General features: G+C 45.2%; 1 protein-coding gene across 1 annotated transcript in view; it reads left to right on the top strand.

Moving 5' to 3' along the window:
- PRKCA (protein kinase C alpha) overlaps positions 1-23100 on the top strand; it is a gene marked incomplete at both ends in the record, with an annotated part of 433234 nt that overhangs the window by 170940 nt on the left and 239194 nt on the right. The window contains one exon of the mRNA XM_080714110.1: positions 2687-2769. Coding sequence (XP_080570236.1) covers positions 2687-2769 — 83 coding nt within the window. The remainder of the gene's footprint in view (positions 1-2686; positions 2770-23100) is intronic.

Below are 23100 nucleotides of genomic sequence, written 5' to 3'. Positions count from 1 at the left end.
CATTTGCTCTTGGTCCATTCATCTGTCTCTCTGTCTGCTTCCCTTCCTCTCTCTCATTCATAAATACTCATCCTCAGCCGGCCATGGTGGTGCACACCTATAATCAGTACCCCGGAGGCTGGGGAAAGAAGATCATAGGTTTGTGGCCAGCCTCACCAACTTAGTGAGACCCTGTTTCAAAATAAAAAAAATAGCCGGGCGTGGCGGTGCACGCTTGTAATTCCAGCATTTGGGAGGCTGAGACAGGAGGATCCCAGTTTGTGGACAGTCTCAGCTACTACTTAATGAGGCCTTTGCAACTCACTGAGATGCCATTTCAAAATAAAGAATTAAAAAATAGGGCTGGGGATGTGGTTCAGAGGTAGAATGCCCCTGGGTTCCACCCCCAGTATCTGCAAAAATAAATAAATAAAAAATAAATTAGGGCTGGGAGTATGGCTCAGAGGTAGAGGTAGAATACCCTGGGTGCAGTTCCTAATACCCACTTACCTCCACCAATGCGCGCATGCGTGCGCGCGTGCGCACACACACACACACACACACACACACACACACTGTCTGCTTACAACAGTGCTAGTTGCTGGGGCTCTGTATAAGGTCTTTCCATCCGAAACTGTGTCCATTGAAGTGTGTTAAGCAGTGTCCTTCTGAGGATCCAGTTTGATAATGCATGTGATGAGTCTAAACACAGTGCCTGGCGTACAATAGGATGCTGAGCAAAGGATATTCAGTGGCCAGTCAGCAGGCCCCGTCAGTTCCTTTGTGGTACCTCTGGCATCTGATAATCCCGTATCTCAGCAATGATGGGCAGCTGTGTTCAGACCCGGACCCTGCACGAGGCTTCTCCCTGGGCCTTCTGGCCCCACATCCTTTCTGTTCGATGCTGTGGTCATCATTTGTACTTCTAACGCTTGGCTGTTGTTGTGTTTGACCTTGCTTAAAGCCTTTCAGTGGCTTCCAAGGCTTATCAGAAACATTCTGAATTTCTTCCTGGCCTCTCAGACCCTCTAAGTGCCCTCTTGTGTTGGCTCAGGGCTGGGTCTCCTCCCCTAGGGCTCAGTTCTTGGAAACCCTACTTTCCTTTCCCGCCCACTTAGCCAGCTCCCCGGCTTTGACCCTCCTCTCCTGTACTAACAACTCAGGGGCAGGGAGTTGCCTTAGAGTCATTGAGAGAAGACAAGAGCCCAGGAGCCAGGAGTGGGAGACGTCGTAGCCTTCTGGGTGCAGTTCTTGGTTGCTTCCTGGTGCCACAGCAGAATGTCTGAGATTGGTGATTTATAAGGAACAGGAATGTCTTTGCTTGCAGTCCTGGAGAGGCTGGGAAGCCAAGTTCAGCATGCTGTACTCTGAGTGTTCTCACAGCCTCTTCCAGAGGGAGCAAAACCATGCGTTCACTTGATGGGTGGAAGAGGACGAAGTGAGGGGGGGAGCACTGAACTGGCCCTTTTATAATGGCGCTGATTCCCCCCATGGGGCCAAATCCTCACGGTCCAGTCATCTCCCCAAATTCCACCTCTCAACATGATTACAATGACATCCAGGGCACAAACATTCAAACCACAGCGTGCAGTGGAGATGGTAGAATTAACCCCGATACTCCCAAGGACCTTTGCACACTTTTATTGTTCAACAAAGACCGACAGAGCGCTAGCCAGAGGCTGCACTTTGGAGCTAGACTTCAAGCTCTGATGGAAAGGCTAACTAGGCCATGTATTCTTTGGCTTCTCCACGTTGTACCATCCATGGCAACTCTTAGTTGCCTCTCTACCAAATTATCAGTTCATCCTCAGAATTAATCATCAAAACCATGCCGAGCTTGGAAAATATTTGCCACGGGGCAGATTTTGCTGGATTTTCAGACCCACCCCCCATTGTGTGACAGCATCTTTAGCAGACATGCAGCTATAAGAAGGTTTTGGGGTGCACCCCAGCTTTCTTGCACTTCAAAGTGCTGTTTTCAGTAGATTGGGTCGATATCTTAAAGAGTTCCCGAAGTTTAGAATTCTGTGGAGGAAAGTCCTGCATGCCGCACGTAGGGATATGCGAGTATTCTTTGCAATCAGTTATTCTCTTTGCATTTATATTTTATTTCAACCACAGGATGGAATGCTGGCGTGCTTTTATACGCATGCCTGTGTGTACATGCATGTTGGTATAGGACATTGCAAAGCACTTTACATTTTGACTTCTGAGCCTGGTGTCCTGGCACAGACCTTTAATCCTAGTGCCTGGAAGGCTGGGACAAAAGAATCATAGGTTCAAGGCCAGCCTCGGCAACTTTGCAAGACCCTCTTTTAAAAGAAAAAAATAAAACATGGATGGGGAAGCAGAATGCCCTGGGTTTGATTTCCAGTTTAAAAAAAAAAAAATCCTGGTTTATACCTGGGGAAGCCTTCCATCACATAACCTCTAGTTCCCCATTTCTCAGTGTTAGAGAGAAGGAGCTACAGTGTAGGTCTTCTGGGCCCCTGTCATCCCTGGCATTTTAAGACTATTATTATCTGTGAGTCCAATCATTACAAGATGTTGCTGATTCTTGAATGAAATGGCTTCTGATTACTATTCATAAGCGTCCATTTACACTGAAGTTTCAATGACTTCCAACAGCAAGTCGCCCTGTTTGGGAAATAACAGTGGTATACTAACTCTAGACCATTCTGATTTTCGTCTTCTTTTCTCTCAACAGTTTGCTGTTTTGTGGTTCACAAGAGGTGCCATGAATTTGTTACTTTTTCATGTCCGGGTGCGGATAAGGGGCCCGACACTGATGTAAGTAGTCTGGAAACTATTATTTGGTGTTAATGTGAATTTCTGAGCTTTATTATTTTTTTAATGACTGCACAACTGTTGTTTTTGGCACATACTATTAATGAGAAGGCCTCTCAATTAGTCTCATGTAACTTTGGCTCATACTAATGAACAGCTTTATAGTCCTTTTGGGCGCTGGACCATTTCTCAGAGAAATTCTCAGAGGAGAATTATCTGCCTGTGTCCTTCCACTCTGGGGAGCCACATTAACTAAATTCACCAAATTTATGGCAGTAGCTTTGCTGGCAAATTTGACAATGCACATAAATCGCCCTTTGGTTTATTTCCAAAGGTTTATGAGCAAATAAGATGGTCATTGGTTTTGGCCAGTGTAACAGACCTCTCTTAGTGTGCTTCTTGAGATTCCTGCTACCTTTTCATTATATATTATAAATGCTACTGTTAGTGAAAGTAACCAAGTGTCTGTTTTACTGAACATTGATCTCCCAAGCTGTTTGTTTATTTATTTGTGTCCTAATTCTGCTTGTCTCTACTGAGCAACTCTGTTGTGTCTCTTCTTACCAAAAAAAAAAAAAAAAAAAAAAAAAAAAAACAAATAAAAAATGAGATCAGCCAGGGATAATGAAAGAGAAGAGATGGAAAAACACCAGATATCTAAAATGCAGTGGGGAACCAGGCATAATGGTGCATGCCTCTAACCCAGTACTTGGGAGGCAGAGACAGGAGGACCACAGGTTTGAGGACAGCCTCGGCAATGTAGCAAAACTCTCAGCAACCTAGTGAGACCCTGTTTCAGGAAAAAAAAAAAAAAAGGAAAAAAAAAGGCTGGGGATGTAGCTTGGAGATAGACTGCCTTGGCATTCAATTCCCAGTACCACACACACAAACACACACACACACATTAAATATATATATAATTTTTGTGTATATGTAATACATATTACATAGTACATAATATATTGTATATAATATATATGTATGTATGTGGTGGAAGGAAACTTGGATGTTATAAAAAATATTGTTTTAGTGGGAAAAATACATGGCAAGGTAGGCCCGGAATAGTTGACATTTCTATTCTGAATTGCTTTTGCAGGATCAACTAAGTTCCCTTAAATTGCAGGCTTCAGTTGATTCCCCACCCTTAGCACTTGTTCCCAGCCTGGAATGTTGATTCTAAAGTGGCCTTCGTGGTGCAGGGAGGCTAGACTCCTTCCTCCTCACAAGATGGCATTCTCGCCGGGACCCTGAGGGATGCAGGGTTTCATGGTTGTAAACCCATCTGGTGAAGGAAGCTACCTTTGACTCAGTCTGGGAACATGCCATGATTGGGTTAAGAGGTTGGCAGTGGCTTGGGCTCCATGCTGCACGTTTCATAGGATTCCCAGGATGTGGAGCTGGATAGCACCTCAGAGGTCACTTTTTTTTTTTTTTTAATCTTTCTGGGGACAAGGACACCCAAGTGTGTGAATCCTTCCTTCCTTGTCTTTATACAAACAAAACAAGTTATTCATTCCCCCTTCCCCAGTTTCCCATTTTTTCCTTCTTTCTGAAATATTATCTCCATTTGGGGCATTTTAGAGATAAAAATGGACAGAAGGTGGTGGCGTACCAACTCTTCTCAAAAGCCAAAGTCCTCTTACTGATGTGTGAAAGAGTCCCAAGGAGTCACGAGGAATCCTTTGATCTCATTGCTCACCGTTTTCATCCTTATCCTTTCCCTGTCTCCCCCCCCCCCCATTTCTGCCCCACTAAGACTTGAGAGGATCCAGGTGCGGTTGAACCCTCCTGTAATCCCAGCTACTCAGGAGGATGCGGCAGGGGGACGGAGTCAGAGCTCAGCCTGGGCCAACATAGCACTGCCTCGTCTCAAGAACTAAGCTAGAATAGAAGAATGTGGAGGATATATGGGTAGGCTACAGAAATATAAATACTGGGGCGGGGATGTAGCTCAGTGGCAAAGTGCCTGCTTTGCAGATGCAGCCCTCTGGGTTCAATCCCTAGTTCCAAAAAGACCAACAAAACAAACAAAACAAAAACCCTGAAAAAAAAAATAAGCTAAGAACAAGAAGTACAAATACGCTCTATCTCACCTCCTCCTCTTTCTTTTTTTCTTTCCACTTTTTTATTCTTTCAGTTAAGTATCTTTTTGGGAATCTATAATGCACAAATTCTGTCCTGAGCCTTGGGGTACAAGAATCAGCACAGAAGCCACCGGGCATGGTGGTGCACGCCTGTAGTCTCAGTACTTGGGAAGCTGAGACAGGATAATGGCAGGTTTGTAGCCAGCCTTGGCCACTTAGCGAGGCCCTCCCCAACTTAGACCCTGTTTCAAAATAAAAAGTAAAATGGGGTTGGGGGCTGGGAGTATAGATCAGAGGTAGAATGCCCCTGGGTTCAATCCCTAGTACCATGAAGAAGGAGGAGGAGGAGAAGGAATAATCATCAGCACAGAGATGTGCTCCTTGCCCTGCCTGGCATTCTGTTGGAGAAGGAGGACGTTAACAAGTCTTCCTTGTTACAGGTTACAGGGGCACTGAGCAGGTTTCCCTAAGGGACCTGCTTTAGGTGGCAAGGGAAGGCTTCACCAAAGAAATGGCGTTCATACTGATCTTTAGGAATGCATAGCAAAGAGACAGGCAAAATCAGAGACACGCTTGTGTGTGCAGGAGCGTGAGGAGACCTGGAAGGCACCCTGTCAGTCCCAGGGAAGAGCAAATTGAGAAAGTCATAACGTGGGGAGGGGCTTGGTCTCTGTGAAAGCCAGGCATCAGATGTCTTGTTAATGACGTTGGAAGAGGTGGGCGACAGTCTTAGAAGCAGCAGCCCAGGGGAACTTTCAAACCAGAAGTAAGACAAAGCCATTCGCATCTTATAACGGTCACTCTGGTCTGCTTGTAGGAAATGGGTTGGGCAGGAGGCGGGTTGGTGTGCTGGTGCAGATGGGATTGTGGCAGACTCATGGGCCTGCCAAGAGGCACCTACTCCGCAGGAGAGATAGTGATGCTTGGAGAAAGTGAGCCCATGGGGTCAGACAGAGCAAACATATTCAAGACACATTTGGGAGCCACATCTGCAGGTCTGCAGGATCAGGAGTATGGAAATGTTGAGAATAACTCCCAGGTTTCTGGTCCAAATACATGAAGGGATGGAGGTGCTTTAGGATCCTGGAGACTGGAAGGAGAGTGACGGGATAGATCTGGGGCCCATTTGGGGCATGCTCACGTTGAGAAGTCCGGCACTCAGAATATGGTTGTGTGTGGAGGTCAGAGCTGGGGTGTGTCCTGAGGATACAGATCCCTCAGCCTGGGGAGGAGATCATCTTGCGGAAAAGAAGGATACACAGCGGGGAGAAAAGGATTAGGTCCCTGGAGCAAACTTTAAGTAATTTTGACAGGTTGGATGCAAGAGGAAGTCCAGGGCAAGACCAGGGAGAAAAAGCCAGAGACACAGGAGGAAAAACAAGAGGGCGATGTCTGATTGAATTATTTCCAGAGGGGACTGCGTGCCAACTCTGTGATCATGTTTGTAAATTCATTATTGATTCTCTGTAAGTTTTCGACGTTGCTCATAAATAGGTAACATCCAGTCTGGACAGGATGGTGTTATTCACCTGGGGGAGTCTTGGCTTAGATCCCAGTTTCATTAATGCTTTTTAATTTTCAGCAACCCCTTTGATACTCAGAATTTTTCTTTCCCTGTTTGGATGATCATTTTATGGTCACCTGACTCACAGAGCCCAGAGCCAACCCGAGGATCTGGTTGGTATGAAGCATAACGGGGTCACGCCTAGGGTCCGAGTGTGGCTCCAGTTCTGTTCCTACGCATCTTTGTATGTGTTGACCTATTGTAGGTGCTGAGACTCACATTTTAATATCCCTAAAACTGTAGAGATGGGTTTTTTTCCCCAATATGAGAAAGAAAGAAGCATACGAGATATAAAAAAAAAGATAGTACAATCAGCCAGCCTGTCTGTGTGACTCACGAGGGATTGTGCGTGGTCTTCCAAGGAGAAACTTGCCTTTTGGCCTTTGGAGCTGAGGGACCTATGATTCGGGCTTTCTGCAGCCAGGGCATGAACACCGTCATTTGTGCGCAGGATGGTTTTATTTATTGTCACAAGAAGTCACAAGGCAGCCAGCTGAGCTGCACAAGGGCATCATGACGCAGGAGTGAGCTGGGATGATAGAATTCTCTTGTTTTGTTTTGTATCAGTTTCTGAATAAATTTTAAAAGCACAGAGCTGTAGAGCCGGAAGGAGCATTGCAGATGGATCTAGGTGTGCTTTCTTCTTTCATAGCTGGGTAGCCTGAGGTGCAATAAAGAAACGCATGCCTGGCCTGGCTACCGTCTTACGTTGTCTCTTGGGTATTTAATGGGCTCGTGGCTGGCACCATCAAGGAGCCGGTTCTGAAAGGGATGAGAGAAAGTTCCGTAGATTGGTCAGGCTGTGCTGTTGGTAGAGGGCCTGATAGCCTTCCTGAGGCGTTCATTAAGAGTTCTGTCTGAGAAGGTTAGAGGGCATGAGGAAGACCAGCTAAAAGAATTGGAAGGACCAGGAAAAATGAAGTAGCATTTAAGAGAAGAGGCTGCTCTAAATATGTTTTCCTGTGGAAAATTCAAAAACTTACTTGAATGGAGATGTTTTCCTCACCATGGGGACCATGAGGATGCACCATTCACGTGCTGCTCACCGATGCCTCCCAGAGGGAAAGAGGAGTTCCCAAGGTAACGAAAGGCACAGCCAATGTGCCTGCTCTGCCATCATCTAGAGGAAGGAAAGGAAGGTACCGCAGATAAAGTGGCAGTACCCAGAGGACGGCAGCCAGACGGGAGGAGGGTCCCTCTGCGTTCTTTTGAACAGACGTGCTCCGCGGGGCTCAAGGAGCAGCCACAGTCGAAAGTCTGCATTCTCCGGGGATTTGGGAGAAGAAAGGGCATCTGGGCTCAATAGCAGGACGTGTTGGAGACTCTGAGACCCACTTCTCAGCCCTTCCTCTGGCCCTCTGGGTGGTTCCATGGCCCGGCACTCTCTTAGCACATCTAAAGAGAGGCAGTTCCTAGACCCTAAGTGCAATCCCATACAGGTGGAGTAGAAGAGAGAGGAAAATGAAAGGCTTTTCAAGAACTGGCATTTGAGGCCAGCCCAGGCACTAATGCACGGGATTTGGAGCCCGTGGGACCTTGGAGTGTAAACAGCTCTCTTCACTCAATATGGGAGTCTGGGCTGAGTATGCTTCCAGGTGCACCTCCAAATGCAGCCTGGGGCCCTCCCCATCGCCCCTCCCCGCATCTGAGCTTTCATAAGACAATCTAACAAAATGAGGCCAAAGCAGTCCAGGTTAGAAATAACCATTCTTCCTCCCCTACCACATTAAGATGTGGACAGGGGCATGGACAGGTAGAAGAGAGGTCGTGGCTTGGTGTTGCTTTGAGCACGGGGTGGGGGGTAGTGAGTGAGTGACCTTGCATCTTGGAGGAGCCTCAGCACTGCTGTGTCTTCGGCCACTAGCGATCACCCGCCTGCTGGCCGTGGTGAAGTGGGGTGGCCTGGGGAGGCCGTGGGGTGGCGGCTCTCTCAGACTTCTTGCTCTTACTCAGAAAGTGTTAGCTCACCATGAGTTCCTTCCTGCCCTTAGAAACATCTCAGTTCATCTTAAATAATGTCAGTTCAAAAGGCCTGCCCTAGCCGGGCATGGTGGTGCACGCTTATCAGTGAGCAATTTAGTGAGACCCTGTTTCCGAATAAAGTCCAAAAGACCTGCCCTGCTAGGAGGAAAACAGGGTACTGAGGCCTTCTCATACACATGCATGTATGTTTGGGGGGGCATGCACGTGTGTGTGTGTGTGTGTGTGTGTGTGTGTATAAATGGCTTATATATAACTAAAATTATATATGCATATATATGTATGTATGTATTAGCACATCCAGTCCTTTAAGCTTTCTGTTTTCTCTTAATTCCTTAAGTGAGAAAGAAAAGCTGTGAATAAGCCCTTTCAGAAAGCCATACCACCCTCAGCCCCGTGCTGAGCACTGTAAAGTACAGCCCTCCCCCAATAAACTTTTTAATGTGGAAAGATGCAGGGAGAGAAATCGTTCTTGTGTGCTATGTATAAAATAGCAGAGATGCTAAACAGCTATTGGCTGTGTACATAATCTCTAGGATGCTTATCCTATGCATTAGATATGGGGACATTTGATAAAGTTGTTGGTGGTAGGGGGTCTATTAAAGGGCCTGGCGGAATAGGTGTCCCTTACTTTTTGTGTGTGTGGGTGTGTGTGTATGTGTATGTGTGGTGGTACTAGGGATTGAATCCAGGGGTAATCTACCTCTAAGCTACGCTTTCAGTCCTTTTTTTTATTTTTTGTTTCTGAAACAGGGTCTTACTAGGTTACTGAGTCTCAGGCTGGCCTTGAACCTGCCATCCTCCTGTCTCAACCTCTCAGCTCCTGGGATTACAGGCCTGCACCTCAATGCCCGGCTGATCCTTGTGTTTTTATCCGCATTTTTTGGGGGGAACCGTTCTGTTTCTGCCTGCCTTGTGCATTTTCTCCAGCGGCCTTGAGCTCTCTGGGGAGAGACTATTCATGCAGTATCTGGGGGCTTCTTGTTTCTGCACTGTGCCTTTGAACAGAATTCATCCCTGCTCCTCACTGGGGAGACAGCGGACACACATACAGGTGGTTTCACAAGTGGGTAGAGCTGGCGGGAGCATTTGGAATGGCACCCGGAGACGCAGGGTGAAGAAATGCACTAGTGAGTGGACAGGCAGGGAGGTTTGCCTGGGATCTGGGTACTCATTCATGTTCGTGACATCTGGAAAACTGACCTACTTGAAGAAGCTGAGGGTGCTGACTGTCTGCACTTAGAACCAAACGTGGGTCCCATTGAACAAGTCGCTGCCAGGCAAAAGGGCTACTCCAAGGGCGGCCGCACTACAGGGCTAGACATCCAGAAAGCTTGTTGGATTCTTCATGCTACTAACATCCTGAGAATCCTTTTGTTCCCCAGTCTTCTTCTGTGTCTTAGAAACTGCTTAAATAATAATAATAAAAAGGCTGCTGCATTGTTTAAAATTTAACATGTCAAAAATTCATTTATGGCAAAATTAAAGAATTCAAAATAAATTTAGAACTAAATTTAATTAGTGGATCTTCTGTTTTTTTTCTTCTTCGAAGAGTACTTGTATTCTTAATATAGAAATAAGACAATCTTGTGAGCAAAGTCGGTTATGCACCAAAACATTTTTATTTTCCCGAGTTAACAAAGAAAAGCAAGATTTGTATATTGTCTGGGTGCTACAAAGCTGTATAAAGTTCCTTAGAAGGGAAGAAAAAAAAAAGAATAAAAGAGGCCTAAGGCTGAAATATGAGGATCGCAGGTTTGAGGCTAGCCTCACCCTGTTTCAAAATAAAAAGTAAAAAGGACCAGGGGTATACCTCAGAGAATGCCCCTGGGTTTAATCCCAAGAATCAAAATAATGATGATGATGATGGTGGTGGTGGTGGTGGTGATGATGATGATGATGATGATGGTGATGATGATGGTGATGATGATGGTGATGGTGATGATGGTGATGGTGATGATGGTGATGATGATGATGGTGATGATGGTGATGATGATGGTGATGATGATGGTGGTGATGATGGTGATGATGATGGTGATGATGGTGATGATGGTGGTGATGATGATGATGATGATGGTGATGATGGTGATGGTGGTGATGATGATGATAGTAGTAGTAATGAAAGAGTCCTGGAAGCCAGGTGTGGTGGCGCACGCTTGTAATCCCAGTACTTGGGAAGCTGGGACAGGAAGCTCACAGGTTCTCAGCCAGCCGCAGCTACTAAGTCCCTTTGCAATTTAGTGAGATCCTGTTTCAAAATAAAGAATAAAAAATAGGGCTGGGGGTATATCTTGGAGATAAATGCCCCTGGGTTCAAACCCCAGTAACTAACACACACACACACACACACACACACACACACACACACACACACGTACGTACGTACGTCCTGGAGGGGAATTGGCAATCCCGCCCAGCACTGCACTGAAATCCTTTTATTCTTTTTAGACGCTGGTTTTCCTATTTATAAATATGGATGATCTTTAAAATGGTTTTTAGTCCTAAATCCCATTCCATGATTGTATGTTTCCTGCGGCCTCCTGTTGCCACGGGTCTGAAAGTGAAGAGAATTCCTACCCTCCCTGTGCAGGATCATCTCACGCACGCAAAAAAGTTAAGCTATAAGATTGCGCAGGATAGCTGGCATGCATGGAGTAGATGTTCTGTTGAGTTTAGCAGAAAGGAGAGAGGGGGGGGAAAGCGAAAATGAGAACACAGAGGAACACACACAGGTCTATCTAGTGGGAGAAAGAAGGATGGCTTCACGAAGGCGGTGACGTATTGAAGCATATTTAATTATTTTCCAATTTTTCTTTTATAAATAAGCAGACCCATATTTTCTCATGTTTCTCATGCTGGCCTAAGGGCACACAGCTCTTGCCTATAGCCTCTGTCCAGCTGCTCTGAGACTCAGGGGACATGTATTTGGGAGAAGACCTGTGATGAGCAAGCCAGGTAGAACGCCCCGAGAAGCCTCGGAGGAAGCCCCACCCACTGGTACCCTTCCTCGCTGGCCGTGATGCCACCAGGAACCTTAACAAGAAGTTATTTCAGGGAAACAAACCCAATGCAGAAGCCCCGCTGCTAATTCTGCTCGTCAGTGGGTGGATTATTTTATGTACCAGATTCACAGTAACAGAAGTATTTCCTGCAAGGGAAAGGGATTCCTGCTGCATTTGCGCCAAATTAATTTGGCTGGGAATTAAAAATAGCCTCAGAGACTTACGTCCTCATCCACAGCTCTCATGAGCTACGGGAGACAGCTGGGTGTTGGAGCATCCGTCGTCCTGACCTCCAGGATCTGGCAGTGAGAAGTGAGAGGATGGTGTGTGTGTTCTGTGGCTAGTACTTGATTAGAGAAAAGAAATGTTTTGGGGTGGCCTCAAATAAAGGCTTATGTTTTAACCAGTTACCAAAAGATGTGGTTTTTTTTCTAGGGAGTCATCCTAGGGAACTTTCTGTTTAATCTGACAGTGGTTTAGGTTAATGCAGCTTAAAAGATCTTTGGACTTGAGTTTACTTTTGGAATGACTTAGAAGGCCCTTAGCACATTCTTTTCAGAATCTCCACCCTTGGCAAACTGTCAGCTTTTGAAAGTGTGATGAGATTGTTTGAGAGGACAGGCAAAAGTCGTGTGGAACCAGGTCAGCATGGGAGGCTCTTTAAAGTGTGTGTGTGTGTGTGTGTGTGTGTGTGTGTGTGTGTGTTTCAAGTAGCTACTGAAAAAAGTGAGAAAGCCCTCCAGGCATACCTTCCCCAGGCCCCAGGAAGTATCCATTCCTAGATAATAGGGAAATTCAATAAACATCTCATGTACAGCTGAAAATAGACAAGGAATTCAAGACCTGATACATGCAACTGCTAACCAATCAGGTTACCAGAGTTTTTCTGACTCTCTTTGGCTTAAAAATACTTTCTAGCCAGGCATGGTGGCACACGCTTGTAATCCCAGTACTTGGGAGGCTGAAACAGGATTGCAGTCAGCCTCAGAAATCTAGTGGGCCCCTCTGCAACCTAGTGAGACCCTGTTCCAAAATAAAGAATAAAAAGATATAGCTCAGAGGTAGAATGCTCACAGAGATTCCATCCCCAGCACACCACACACAATCACACACACACACACACACACACACACACACACACAGACACACAGTTGCACAATGGATTCCAGCTTTATTTTTTCTGAGCCATCCAATATTAGACAGTTTATGATGTATAAGCCAAATCCCCTCGACCTGAATTGGAAATAGTGTTGGAGGCTCCTGCAGCTGGAGTTCAAATCATGGGGAGCCCAGAGCTGGAAGGTATGCGCACGATTTGTGGCATGTGCCACCTGACCTGTATGTAACATCTCGTATGTGTCTGGCGTTTTTTCTTCATCTGTTCATTACATGTCATCCTCGAGTGTTTCCCAAGCATTCATTATTGCCAACTGCTCTGGCTGAAAAACAGGGTCCTTGTTTCTAAGCAGGTCATTCTTAGCAAGAAGCCCGCCTCTGAGTGAGCGCTGCTATTCCTTCAGGTGATGCGCTCCACGATAGCACACGCAGGCGCACGAGGTGTGCGTTATTATTCCCATTGGACAAAGGTGAAAGTCAAGGGCCTGGGTGGTGAAATGACTTCCTGGCTTCCAGTCATTGTCGGAGCGCTGGCTGTGAGCGCCGTGCGCACTTCCAAGCCCGTCCTCTTGCATCACGACCCCGTGATGGCTCAGCAAAGCCAACCGGAAGGGCAAGTTTTTAGTCAGTGAAGACTGTTCTGGGCAGAGGCTGGGATCGGTGTGATTATGAGACATTTTAAAAGAGGGCTGGGTGTGTTGGCACATACCTGTAATCCCAGGATTTAGGGGGCTGAGACAGGAGGATCACAGGATCAAGACCAGCCTCAGTAACATAGTGAGACCCTCAGCTACTTAGCAAGACCCTGATCCGAAGTGTAAGTAACTTACCAAATAAATAGGGCTGGAGTGTCATTCAGAGGTAGAATGCCTCTGGGTTCAATTCCCAGTAAAAAAAATTAATAATAATAATAATAATAATAATAATAATAATAATATAAAATTGGGAAATCTTAAAATGGCAAGAGAACTCTGAAAAGCTATAGTCCTGAGATGTGAACAATGAAACCATCCCAAGGGAGGTGACCACTTGTCCTCCTGAGCACCGATGCATGCTGGGTGATGGGACTCATGGGGTTTGCAGCTGTTTTCTGACTTGCTTTCCTCAAGAGGGTACGCAGGGGGACTCTTTAGGACACTGCATTTCTGGAAAGATTCCTTCCCAGTGGCCCTGCTCTAAGCTGAGAGCTGGCCCAGAGAGCTCTTTGGCTCATACCAGAGGCCTCTTCCTGGATTTTGGTGAGTCACTTTTTTTTTTTTACAAGCTGAACTCAGAGTCCCATTCAGTTAGGCGGTGCCTTCTGCACCTTGGCTCTATTTTCTGTTTTAACTGCCAAGTGCGTTTTCCAACAGGAGACTCAGGAAAAATCTAGGCAGAGCAGTGCGTTTCCTGGGATCGAGGAAAGGCAGGAGGGTCCACTGAGAGTCTCCTAGCTGGCACGATCACCGCGACATGTATTTATTTACTGTGGGAGCAAGAGCACCAAGCAGTCAAAGGATCGCACTTCCTGGGGCTGTGTTTCACCTCTGATAGTGGCTCAGAGACATGTGGCAGGCGGGCGACACATTCCCTACGCACTCTCTATTATTTTGTACCAGAAGCTGTCAGCACACGCTCAGACAGATTCTAGTACCAGCAAGAGTTGAAATGGGCAGTGGGAAGGAAGATCCAGGGTTTTAATGCCTTTGTTTATTCACGCAACGTATTTTTGTAGTCCCAACACATTCCCAAACAGTGGTCCCATGGGGAGCCGTACGTAGGCTTCTGAGAATGTTGTGATCCCTGAGATAGCGCGGCTTTCAGGCCTCGGGGCCTGTGAAGGTTTCCCAGGTGGCGGCTTTGACGTGGGAAGCACACCCGAGGTCCAGGTGGTGAGAAGGAGCGTGAGGCCGGACCTGTCCCCTGCCCCTCCTGCTGTCCGTCCATCTGTCCATCCGTCCTTCCCTCTGGCACCCGGTTCACTCTGCTCCACCCTGCCATTGTCATCCACGCTGAAGTAGCCAGGCCACCCTCTCCACAGCCTCCCCAGCTGGAGGCTCAGGAGTTGCTGGCTGGTGTTCGTCCCTTTTGTCTCTGCATGTGACAGGCCTGCAGGGCCACAGCCCGGCCTCCGGCCTCCAGGCCTTGTCCCCTGCGCAAGCAGCACTTGGCCAGAACTTCGCTGGCCTGTGACTTGGTCTCGCGGACTCTGGACTCTCCTCTGACGGGCCTGTACATTGCCACCAAGTGGTACTTTAGTTGTTAAAAAAGAAAGGAAGTAAAAAGAAAAAACTTTTCATGGGGCCCCTCCACTGAGCTGAGCTGAGCATTCCCCGAGGGTTTCTATGGGGGTCAAACACCATACCCATTCTGCCTGTTTGCTGTGATTGGTGTGTGTGTGTGTACACACACGTGTGCACGTGTGTGTTGGGGGCTCAGTTTTCTTGCACAGTGGCCTTTCCAGGAGGGGAGCACAGGTTTGTTACGTCTGTTTCCAAGAGGTTAAGCTCAGGGTGCACCGCATAACGAGATTGTCCTGATATCACTGACCCAAACCCCCAGATTAGTCAGGGTTCTCTAGAGAAATGGAATGAACAGGGTGTGTGTGTGTGGGGGTGTATATACGCACGCATACCTGTAGAAAGGTTTAACATGAGGGGCTGACTCCCACAGAGGTGGAGGTGGAGCTCCTGACGTTGCAGGCTGGTCATTCACCAAGCCAGAGACCCTTGCTATAGTGGCTCCTGATGATTCCAAAGGCCTGAGACCCAGCAGAGCCCATATTTCAGGTGGAGTCTAAGTCAGGAAAAAGCTTATATCCTAATTTTTGTTTCCTTTTTTTCTTTTCTTTTCTTTTCTTTTTTCTTTTCTTTTCCTTTCCCTTTCCCTTTCTTCTCTCTCCCTCTCTCTCTCCCTCCCCCACCCTCTCTCCTTTCTACTTCCAAGTTACATTTCCAGCCCTCTTACAGTTTTTAGTTTGAAATAGGGTCTCACTAAGTTGCTGAGGCTGGTCTTGAACCTGTGATTCTCCTGTCCCAGTCTCCAAAATACTGGGATTACAGGTGTGCACCAGCACATCTGGCTTGATACCCCAATTTGAAGACCTTTCGGGCTCTACTGCTGAACTACATCCACAGCCCAGCTGCATATTCTGGACCACTCTTCCTTAAAGTGATAGCTAATTAGACAATTAATCTATAAAGTATTATAAGGAGTCACAATTTTGGAGGAAGAGAAATGTTACGGAGAGCTCAGGAGACAGCAGTCTTCACTTTCTTTCCTGTTTGACCAGTGTCTTCCTGGCCTATTCTGTGCCCAGTTGTCCTAGGATATACAGTCTATGCAAAAGTGATAAGGGTGTCCTTCTAGATCGTGATGAATTTATATTGTTGTGGGATTGCTGTATGAAAGAATACATTCTGACGTGCACAGATTATACAATTTTATTTGAGTGTGATTTTTTTTTTCAAAGCATAAAATAAACCTAAGACAAATACGCTTCAGAAGGCAGTTGGCTCGCCGTCCCCTCTCTGCAGTTTCAGGTCTCTGGCTCGTCCCTCCCCATTGCTTTTGCAAAGCAGGAAGCTTTGTAGAGTTAACATGGAGTATAAATGTTTAAAACATGAGAATTTCATACTTGAAAATGATATTCTCCTTTGGAGGAGGGTGATTTTAGGTTTCTAGATATTAAGCTGTATCATGACTCATTTGTTCTTAAACAAGTCGTTCTCCCGTTACTAAAATTAATCACAAAAGACCAGGGAAGCTTGAAAAAGAAGAGGAGTTGGTACAGCAGTTCTTAAAATTAGAAAAGCATGGCTGCTCTCTTTTGCATTTGCTAAGTTTGAATGATGCACCCAGGTTAAGGGAATTCGTTTTAACCTTTTTTTTCCTCTCTCATTAAGAGTTTGGTAATTTGGAACGACTGAATGTACAGGACCGGAAATGGGAATGACAAAACAGAGCCCACTGCGCATTTGAAAACTGTGTGCCGAGGTCAGGTCTGATTCTCACTTGGTGAAGTTCTGTGGATCCAACCCATATGCTGGTGGATTCCAACAAAACGGCTTCTGGGAAAGGCACACTTTGCCAAATGGTCTCCTAACCGGCTCCCGGTGTCCTCTCTTGCCCTTTGAGTTCACCATTCGCACAGCAGCCGGTGGGATGCTTGGCATATATCAGGCCTAAACCCTGAACCCTTCAGTGCCCCCTTTAACCATGAGAGTATGCACTTCCTAGTTTGTGCCACAAGGCCTGCCATCTTGTGATCTGGTTCCTGCCCACTCACCGACTGGGAGGTGCCAACTTCATTTCCACCACAGTGCTGAACACTGGTGGGTTCTTCTGGGTAGGACTGGCCCCCAGGTCTCTCTCGTGCTCATTTACATCTTCCAGGTCTCTCCTGAGAAGACATCTCTTGGAGACACCTCTTCAGAACACAAGCTTACTGTGTTATCGTCTGTTGGCCCATCTCTCTCTACGTATTTTGTAGCCTTTATCTTCACATGAAGCTATATCACTACCTATTACGTGTCTATGTTTCCATTAACATGAAACCTCATGAGTACAGGGACCTTGTCTTACTCTTTCATTCAACCTCAGAAAGTGCCGGGCACGTAGTAGGCGCTTCATACATATTTGTTGGCTGGCTGGAGGAATGCATATCCCTTCTTCAAGGAAGATGAAAAATTGTGAAGAGTTTTGCTTATTTGTTTCCTTGTAACAATAGAACTACAAGAACATGTCCTGGGGTCAATAGAGATTTTTTGGTTTTCTTTGCTAGGATGCCACCCCATGTAGTTAGTAAGCTGGGCATGTCAGGTTAGCTTGAGACCTTCTATGGGATTGGACAGATCTTCCAAATAAAAAGCTTAATGGTTAGACTATAGGGCCTTTAAAATTAATTTTAAAATAAAACGTATGTGATGAATCTTAAGTACCTAATTAGCCACCAGATTCCAAAATGTCATCCATTCTGGATCTGTGCAGTAAGTGTTGAATTCCTTGGAAATAATTTATGTGAATTTGCAATTTATATCTAATGGAATTTTAACATTGAAAACGGTGGCAGCATATTGGGTCAGGAGCGGCATCCTCTCTCTTAGCGCTCCCTCCCCAGCCATTAGTGTCTCTTATTAATACTCTTGTTGAACAGGAACAGAGTTGTTAAGTAAATTGTGATTCCTCAATGTGGTAGACTATGTAGAACCATTAAGAGTGATGACTATAAATACAGATAAATGCACTTATGATGCTAGATACCAAGTACAGAGTTACTGTTCTCATTAGAACTATGATGTTATTAGAGTGTGTAAAGGGAGGGATCAGGGACTAAAAGTGAACCTAAGAAACCGGGACCGTTTGATAATAATTTGATTTTTAAGATAATTTGACTTAGGGAGTTTTTCTTAAATTTAATCTTGTTAGGACAATGCCATTTTGAGAATGTCTACAATTCTCACTGGGGTATTAGTACTGCTCTCTCATCTCATCCATATAATTCTTTTGAAATATGTTACAATGCTCTCATCTCCCTGAGCACCTCCTGAATGGAGCACATACACCAAGCTGGGTTTCTTCTTTGCCCAACAGAGTGGTGATGAAGCTGTTTATGGCAGATGTCTAGGTGGCCACATGCAATCCAGAGCGGCTTGGGATTGCCTTCAAACACAAGCAAAGAAGACCCTAATGAAGCAGTCGCTTAACTAAACAGAGGTTGCTTTCTCCATTTAACACAGTGTCTATGGCTGGGTGGGCTGGGGCTGATGGTGGTTCCGTGGATTCATGAAGGAGCCAGCTCCGTGTTTCCTGCTGTCTACCATCTTATCCCCCTGAGTCCTCATCCCTGTTGCCCAGTGTGTGAGGAAGGTTCCATTCAGCATCCTTACAGATTCCCAGCAGAAGGAAGATCAGTGGTGAAGGCCAAATAAAAGAAACCTCTTGAGTCTCTTCCCTTTTAAAGAACTCCTCCAGAAGCCAGGTGTCACAACTTCCATTTACATCCTGTGGGTCAGGACTATGTTGCAGCCACTTCTCGTTGAAAAATGTAGGTTTTTTGTTTGTTTTGAGGTCCTTCCTTCCTTCCTTCCCTCCTTCTCTCTCCTTCCTTCCTTTCCTCCTTCCCTCCCCCCTCTCTCTCTCACTCTCTTTCTCTCTTTCTTCTTTTCTTCTGTGTGTTTAAAGCTGGGCATATTTTCACCCTGAACAAAAGTAAGCCAGTTCAGTAATAAAGATGGGGAGAATGAGTATTTGATAGGCAGCTAACAGTGAATTCTGTGTTAAGTTGCTGAAGATAGACGGTCTGTACATGAGCCCTGGCCTCGTGTGCACGTGTGTGTGTGTGTGTGTGTGTGTGTGTATTCACACATGTGTATGCCCTTTCCTCTACCTAGTACTATTGCTGTGACTTCATCTCAGGAGGATGGGAAAGATTCTGCTGCTCACCTGATGTCATGACTGGCTTTGAGATACAGTTGATTTCACTGAGCTTCTTTCTTTCTTTCTTTCTTTCTTTCTTTCTTTCTTTCTTTCTTTCTTTCTTTCTTTCTTTCTTTCTTTCTTCCTTCCTTTCCTTCCTTCCTTCCTTCCTTCCTTCCTTCCTTCCTTCCTTCCTTCCTTCCTTCTTTTTTTGCAGTACTGTGGATAGAGCCCAGGGGCACTATACCTCCGAGCTACACCCCCCAGCCCTCGTTTTTAGTCATTTTACTTTTGAAACAGGGTCTCACTGAGTTGTGAAGGGCCCCTCCAAGTAGCTGAGGCTGTCCGCAAACTGCCGTCCTCCGGTCTCAGCCTCCCGAATGCTGGGATCGCGAGTGTGCGCCACCACGCCTGGCTCCACTGAGTTTCCTGATCTGCTGATGAGAACAAGGAGACAGAGATGAGGAAGTCTTTTGATAATTTTTTTTTAATTAAGCCTTTCCCCCACCCTTAAACATTACATTGATTCTTTCTGCTTTGTGATTGTACTTCTAATTGGTTTGGTTTGTGAGGGACATTTTGTTTTAATTATGAAATATTTTGAGCTTCAATAATTGTGTTTATTCAGTGATAATGTCTGTCTGTCTTCCTCCTTCCCTCCCTTCTTCCCTTTCTCCCTCTCCCCCCCCCCCTCTCTCTCCCTTCCTTCCATACTAGAGAGAGAACTCAGGGGTGTTCTACTTCTGAGCTACACTTGCGGTCCTTTTTATTGTGATACGGGATCCCACCAGGTTGCTGAGGCTGTCCTTGAACCTGCAATCCTCCTGTCTCAGCCTCTCAAGTACTAGGATCACAGGTGTATGCCACCACACCCAGCTCTCATTCTTTACTGAATTAGTAAGATGCTGCTTGAGTTAACCTTGCTTAAACAGAATTCCTGCTTTTGCTTTCTTGACACCAATACCATCATAACAGGCTGTTTAGAGCCAGTCTCTTGTGACCCGTTGGCCTGATGAATGGTTACTGAGAATGAAGAATAGCACGTTGTTCTCCACGGGCCATCAGATTTGATGCCCAGCCTCCTTGCTCCTGAGAAGGTCGGGAGTTACTCACTGGGCTCTTTCTGCTGTGTGCTTTACGCATTCCAGTTTAGGGGAAAGGTCCCCTCGCTGTCTGTGTTGATGATCATAATGTAGACCACGGAACAGCTGGGATGCTAAGAGTTTTTGTGAGCACAATGGCGCTCCAGGTTCCCTTTTGTTTATTGAAATAGAATAACCAGGCGAGAACAAGGCAAGTTTTAAAAATAACTTGGTACACATGGAGGTGAATAACCTTACCTCCCTGTAGCTGAGGAAAAAGAAGAAAAAAAAAGGTCCCCATGCTAGCTGTTGTTCCAGGATATTTTTAGTAAGAGGGCCCTTTCGTCTTTATAGTTGATGAAAGAAAAATCACGGTAGGGGGAAAAAAAAACATATTAAGTGAGGTTAAGCCTACCCAAGTTGTTTGGCATTGCATTTTATTTCTCTCATCTACAAGAGAAAAGCAAATGTAAGCAGGAGACGGTTCATGAGCTCAGTAGAAAAATAAAATAGGATGTGGCCTCCCTTTCTATTTGCTGATAGTTTAAGGTTTGGTTCTAATACATATAGCTCAATGTGAATTTGTAAATGGTTTGAAAGGCCTTCTATGTAGCTCCTATTTCATAAGAAATTTCCCATTTTAATTTTATTCAGAAAAAATCGTTTTTGAAATGTCCCGATACTCGTTAGCTTTTAAGTGAATGCTATTTATTTACCATAGCATTTAAACTGTGAACATTTCACTCTTCATGCTACCAGAGAGGGTTAGTCTATTTTTACTTGAATCATCTAAGGGAAATTGATGAACCTGGTAACCTAATTTTAGACCTCCTGAAATTTGGCAGATGGATGGTATTTATAGTGTTCTGAATCAGTTCCTATTAGACACTTAAAATAGTCGCAATCATTAGAGGATACATTTAAGAAAGAAAAGATTTTTTAACCCTAAATCCAATGCCCAGAAATTTGTTTTTAGTCTCCCAAACTGAGTGCATGCTTTGGTAACAATTTCTAAAGAGGCTTTTTGTACTCTCTTCATTCTCTTTCCTGTGTGATGCTGCTGTTGTCATGGAAACAGTTCTTGGAGTTGCTTTGTTATACTGTGCAAGGGACTCCCTGATATGGAGATTTACTGCAGGTCATTATCATCCACACACAGCCTTCATTAAGTATCGTGCCTCCTGCATCTTGTGCAAAGCATAGAACTCTCTGTTGTCGGAGGTTAAACTAAAGACATACGATTTTGACACCTGTAAAGAAACACAACGCAAACATCAGGATTGTCAGCCATAGGAGCCTTGAAAAGTCCAAACACTGGGCCCAAAGCTGACAAGGATGTGGATTCCACCGTTGGTCAGGGTAGATTGGATCACTCCATGCACAGTAAGAGCTGGCACACTGAGAAAGGAAGGTTTTGAAGCTTGTTGAGTGATACAGGAAAAGATCAAGCCCAAAGGGGAATGGGGATTTCTGTTAAAATTTTCCAACCATGTAGCAGTAAAAAATTGGCTCTTGAGATGGAAAAAAAAAAAAAAGTGGCTGTTCATAATTATTTCGAGTGTTTGGAGACGTTCAGTGAGAATGTTTTATTAGCAAGTTTGCAAGTGTGTAAAAGAGTCCAATCAGATATTAATTCAGGATACTTTGCAGTGTCTATGATTTCAGTTGGGTGGGGGTGGAGCAATCGGAAGGTGTAGGAGATTCTTCCTGCCCTGGGAGTGTCTTTTCTCACCCAGCAGGCCAAGAGTCCCGAGTTCAGAATCCCGGGCATCACGGAGCACCTAGAGGCAGAGGCCATGCCTCACTTGGTAGTTCTCTCAGCAGAGTTGTCCTGAGGCTTGAATGGGAGTGTTGATGATCAGGGACCTTGTAGGGCCAGGTGCTTGGTATCATCATGCCTCACCTCCCGTGCCTTCAGTATTTTAAAGGGGCATGCAACCCAGACCTGCAGCTCCCTTCTCCCCTGAGAACTTGTTAGACATGTAAGGTCAGGTGTGCGGGGGCGGGTGGTAGTCACCAAGCTCTCCAGGTGACGTGTCACGATTGAGGACCACCACCCTAGGATGTGTTTCTGGGGATGGGTGTTGCTTGTGGTGCTGGGGATCGAACCCAGTGGCTTTGGATTCTTAAGCTTCTGGAAGAACAGGATAGTTTTTCAATGAGAAACTCTTTGTATGTATCTCACTTTTTTTAAAAAAATAAAAGGTCAAATTCAACTTATCAAAATTAATACAGGTAGCAATTATTTTCTTCCCTTAATTTCAGGGGTCCAGATGTATTATTTATAATTGAATTATACTTTTTGTTCAGGCTGAAGGTATAGTTGACCATATTCTTTTCAAATTCTGTTATTCTTCATTCCTATGTGACTTGATTTTGAGGCTTTGAAAACCAAAATATTTGTCCCCAAGATGTATCAGGGAAAGTAGAATGATTCCAGCTACTATTTTAGAGGTAAAGACATTCTCCTGAGTCTGTCATTCCTGATTTTATTGTTGTTTTAAAGAGCCTGCTGTGGAATATTAAAAAAAAAAAAGTCAACCTGCCTGATATTTATCCCTTAAACCAGGGTATGACTGGTCCATTAGGAGGCAAGGGACCTTCCTGTCGGAGATGTTTCAGATATCTTGTGACGGGGGTGTCAGCAGGACCCTCTGGGTATCTGCCCACCCAATTCAAGGCAAATAGTAGCTTCAACTAATTTTGATTTGGAAATTGCCCACATAAAAAGGGCCCCAAATGCCTGGCATTTACAGGATTTCTGCAGCGGTCTGCAGTTTCTTTTGCAAATATATTCAGACATTGGAGGAAAGTATTTGGCAATTGCTAACTCATGTGTTTTATATAGTGTAGGAGTACAAAGATAGTCCTAATGGTGTGTGATAGTGATAAGTACAGTGACTATCAAAGTCTAGAGTTCTCATTTTTATAGTTTTAAAACATGTTTGTAGCTTCCAGATGGAAACTTATCTATGAAGAATTGGTAGAGCGTGACTAGGAAGATATTTTTCTTCTCTCTCTCTTTTTTATTTATTTATTTTTTGGTGGTACTGGGGTCCTGGAAACCCTTCTACCTACGGGCTACACTCGCAGACCTATTTTTATATTTT

Source organism: Muscardinus avellanarius (genome assembly GCF_963383645.1).
Source record: "Muscardinus avellanarius genome assembly, chromosome: 16".
Lineage (NCBI taxonomy): Eukaryota > Metazoa > Chordata > Mammalia > Rodentia > Gliridae > Muscardinus > Muscardinus avellanarius.
Note: the sequence above shows the minus strand (reverse complement) of the source record. Positions and strands in the feature narration are given on the sequence as shown.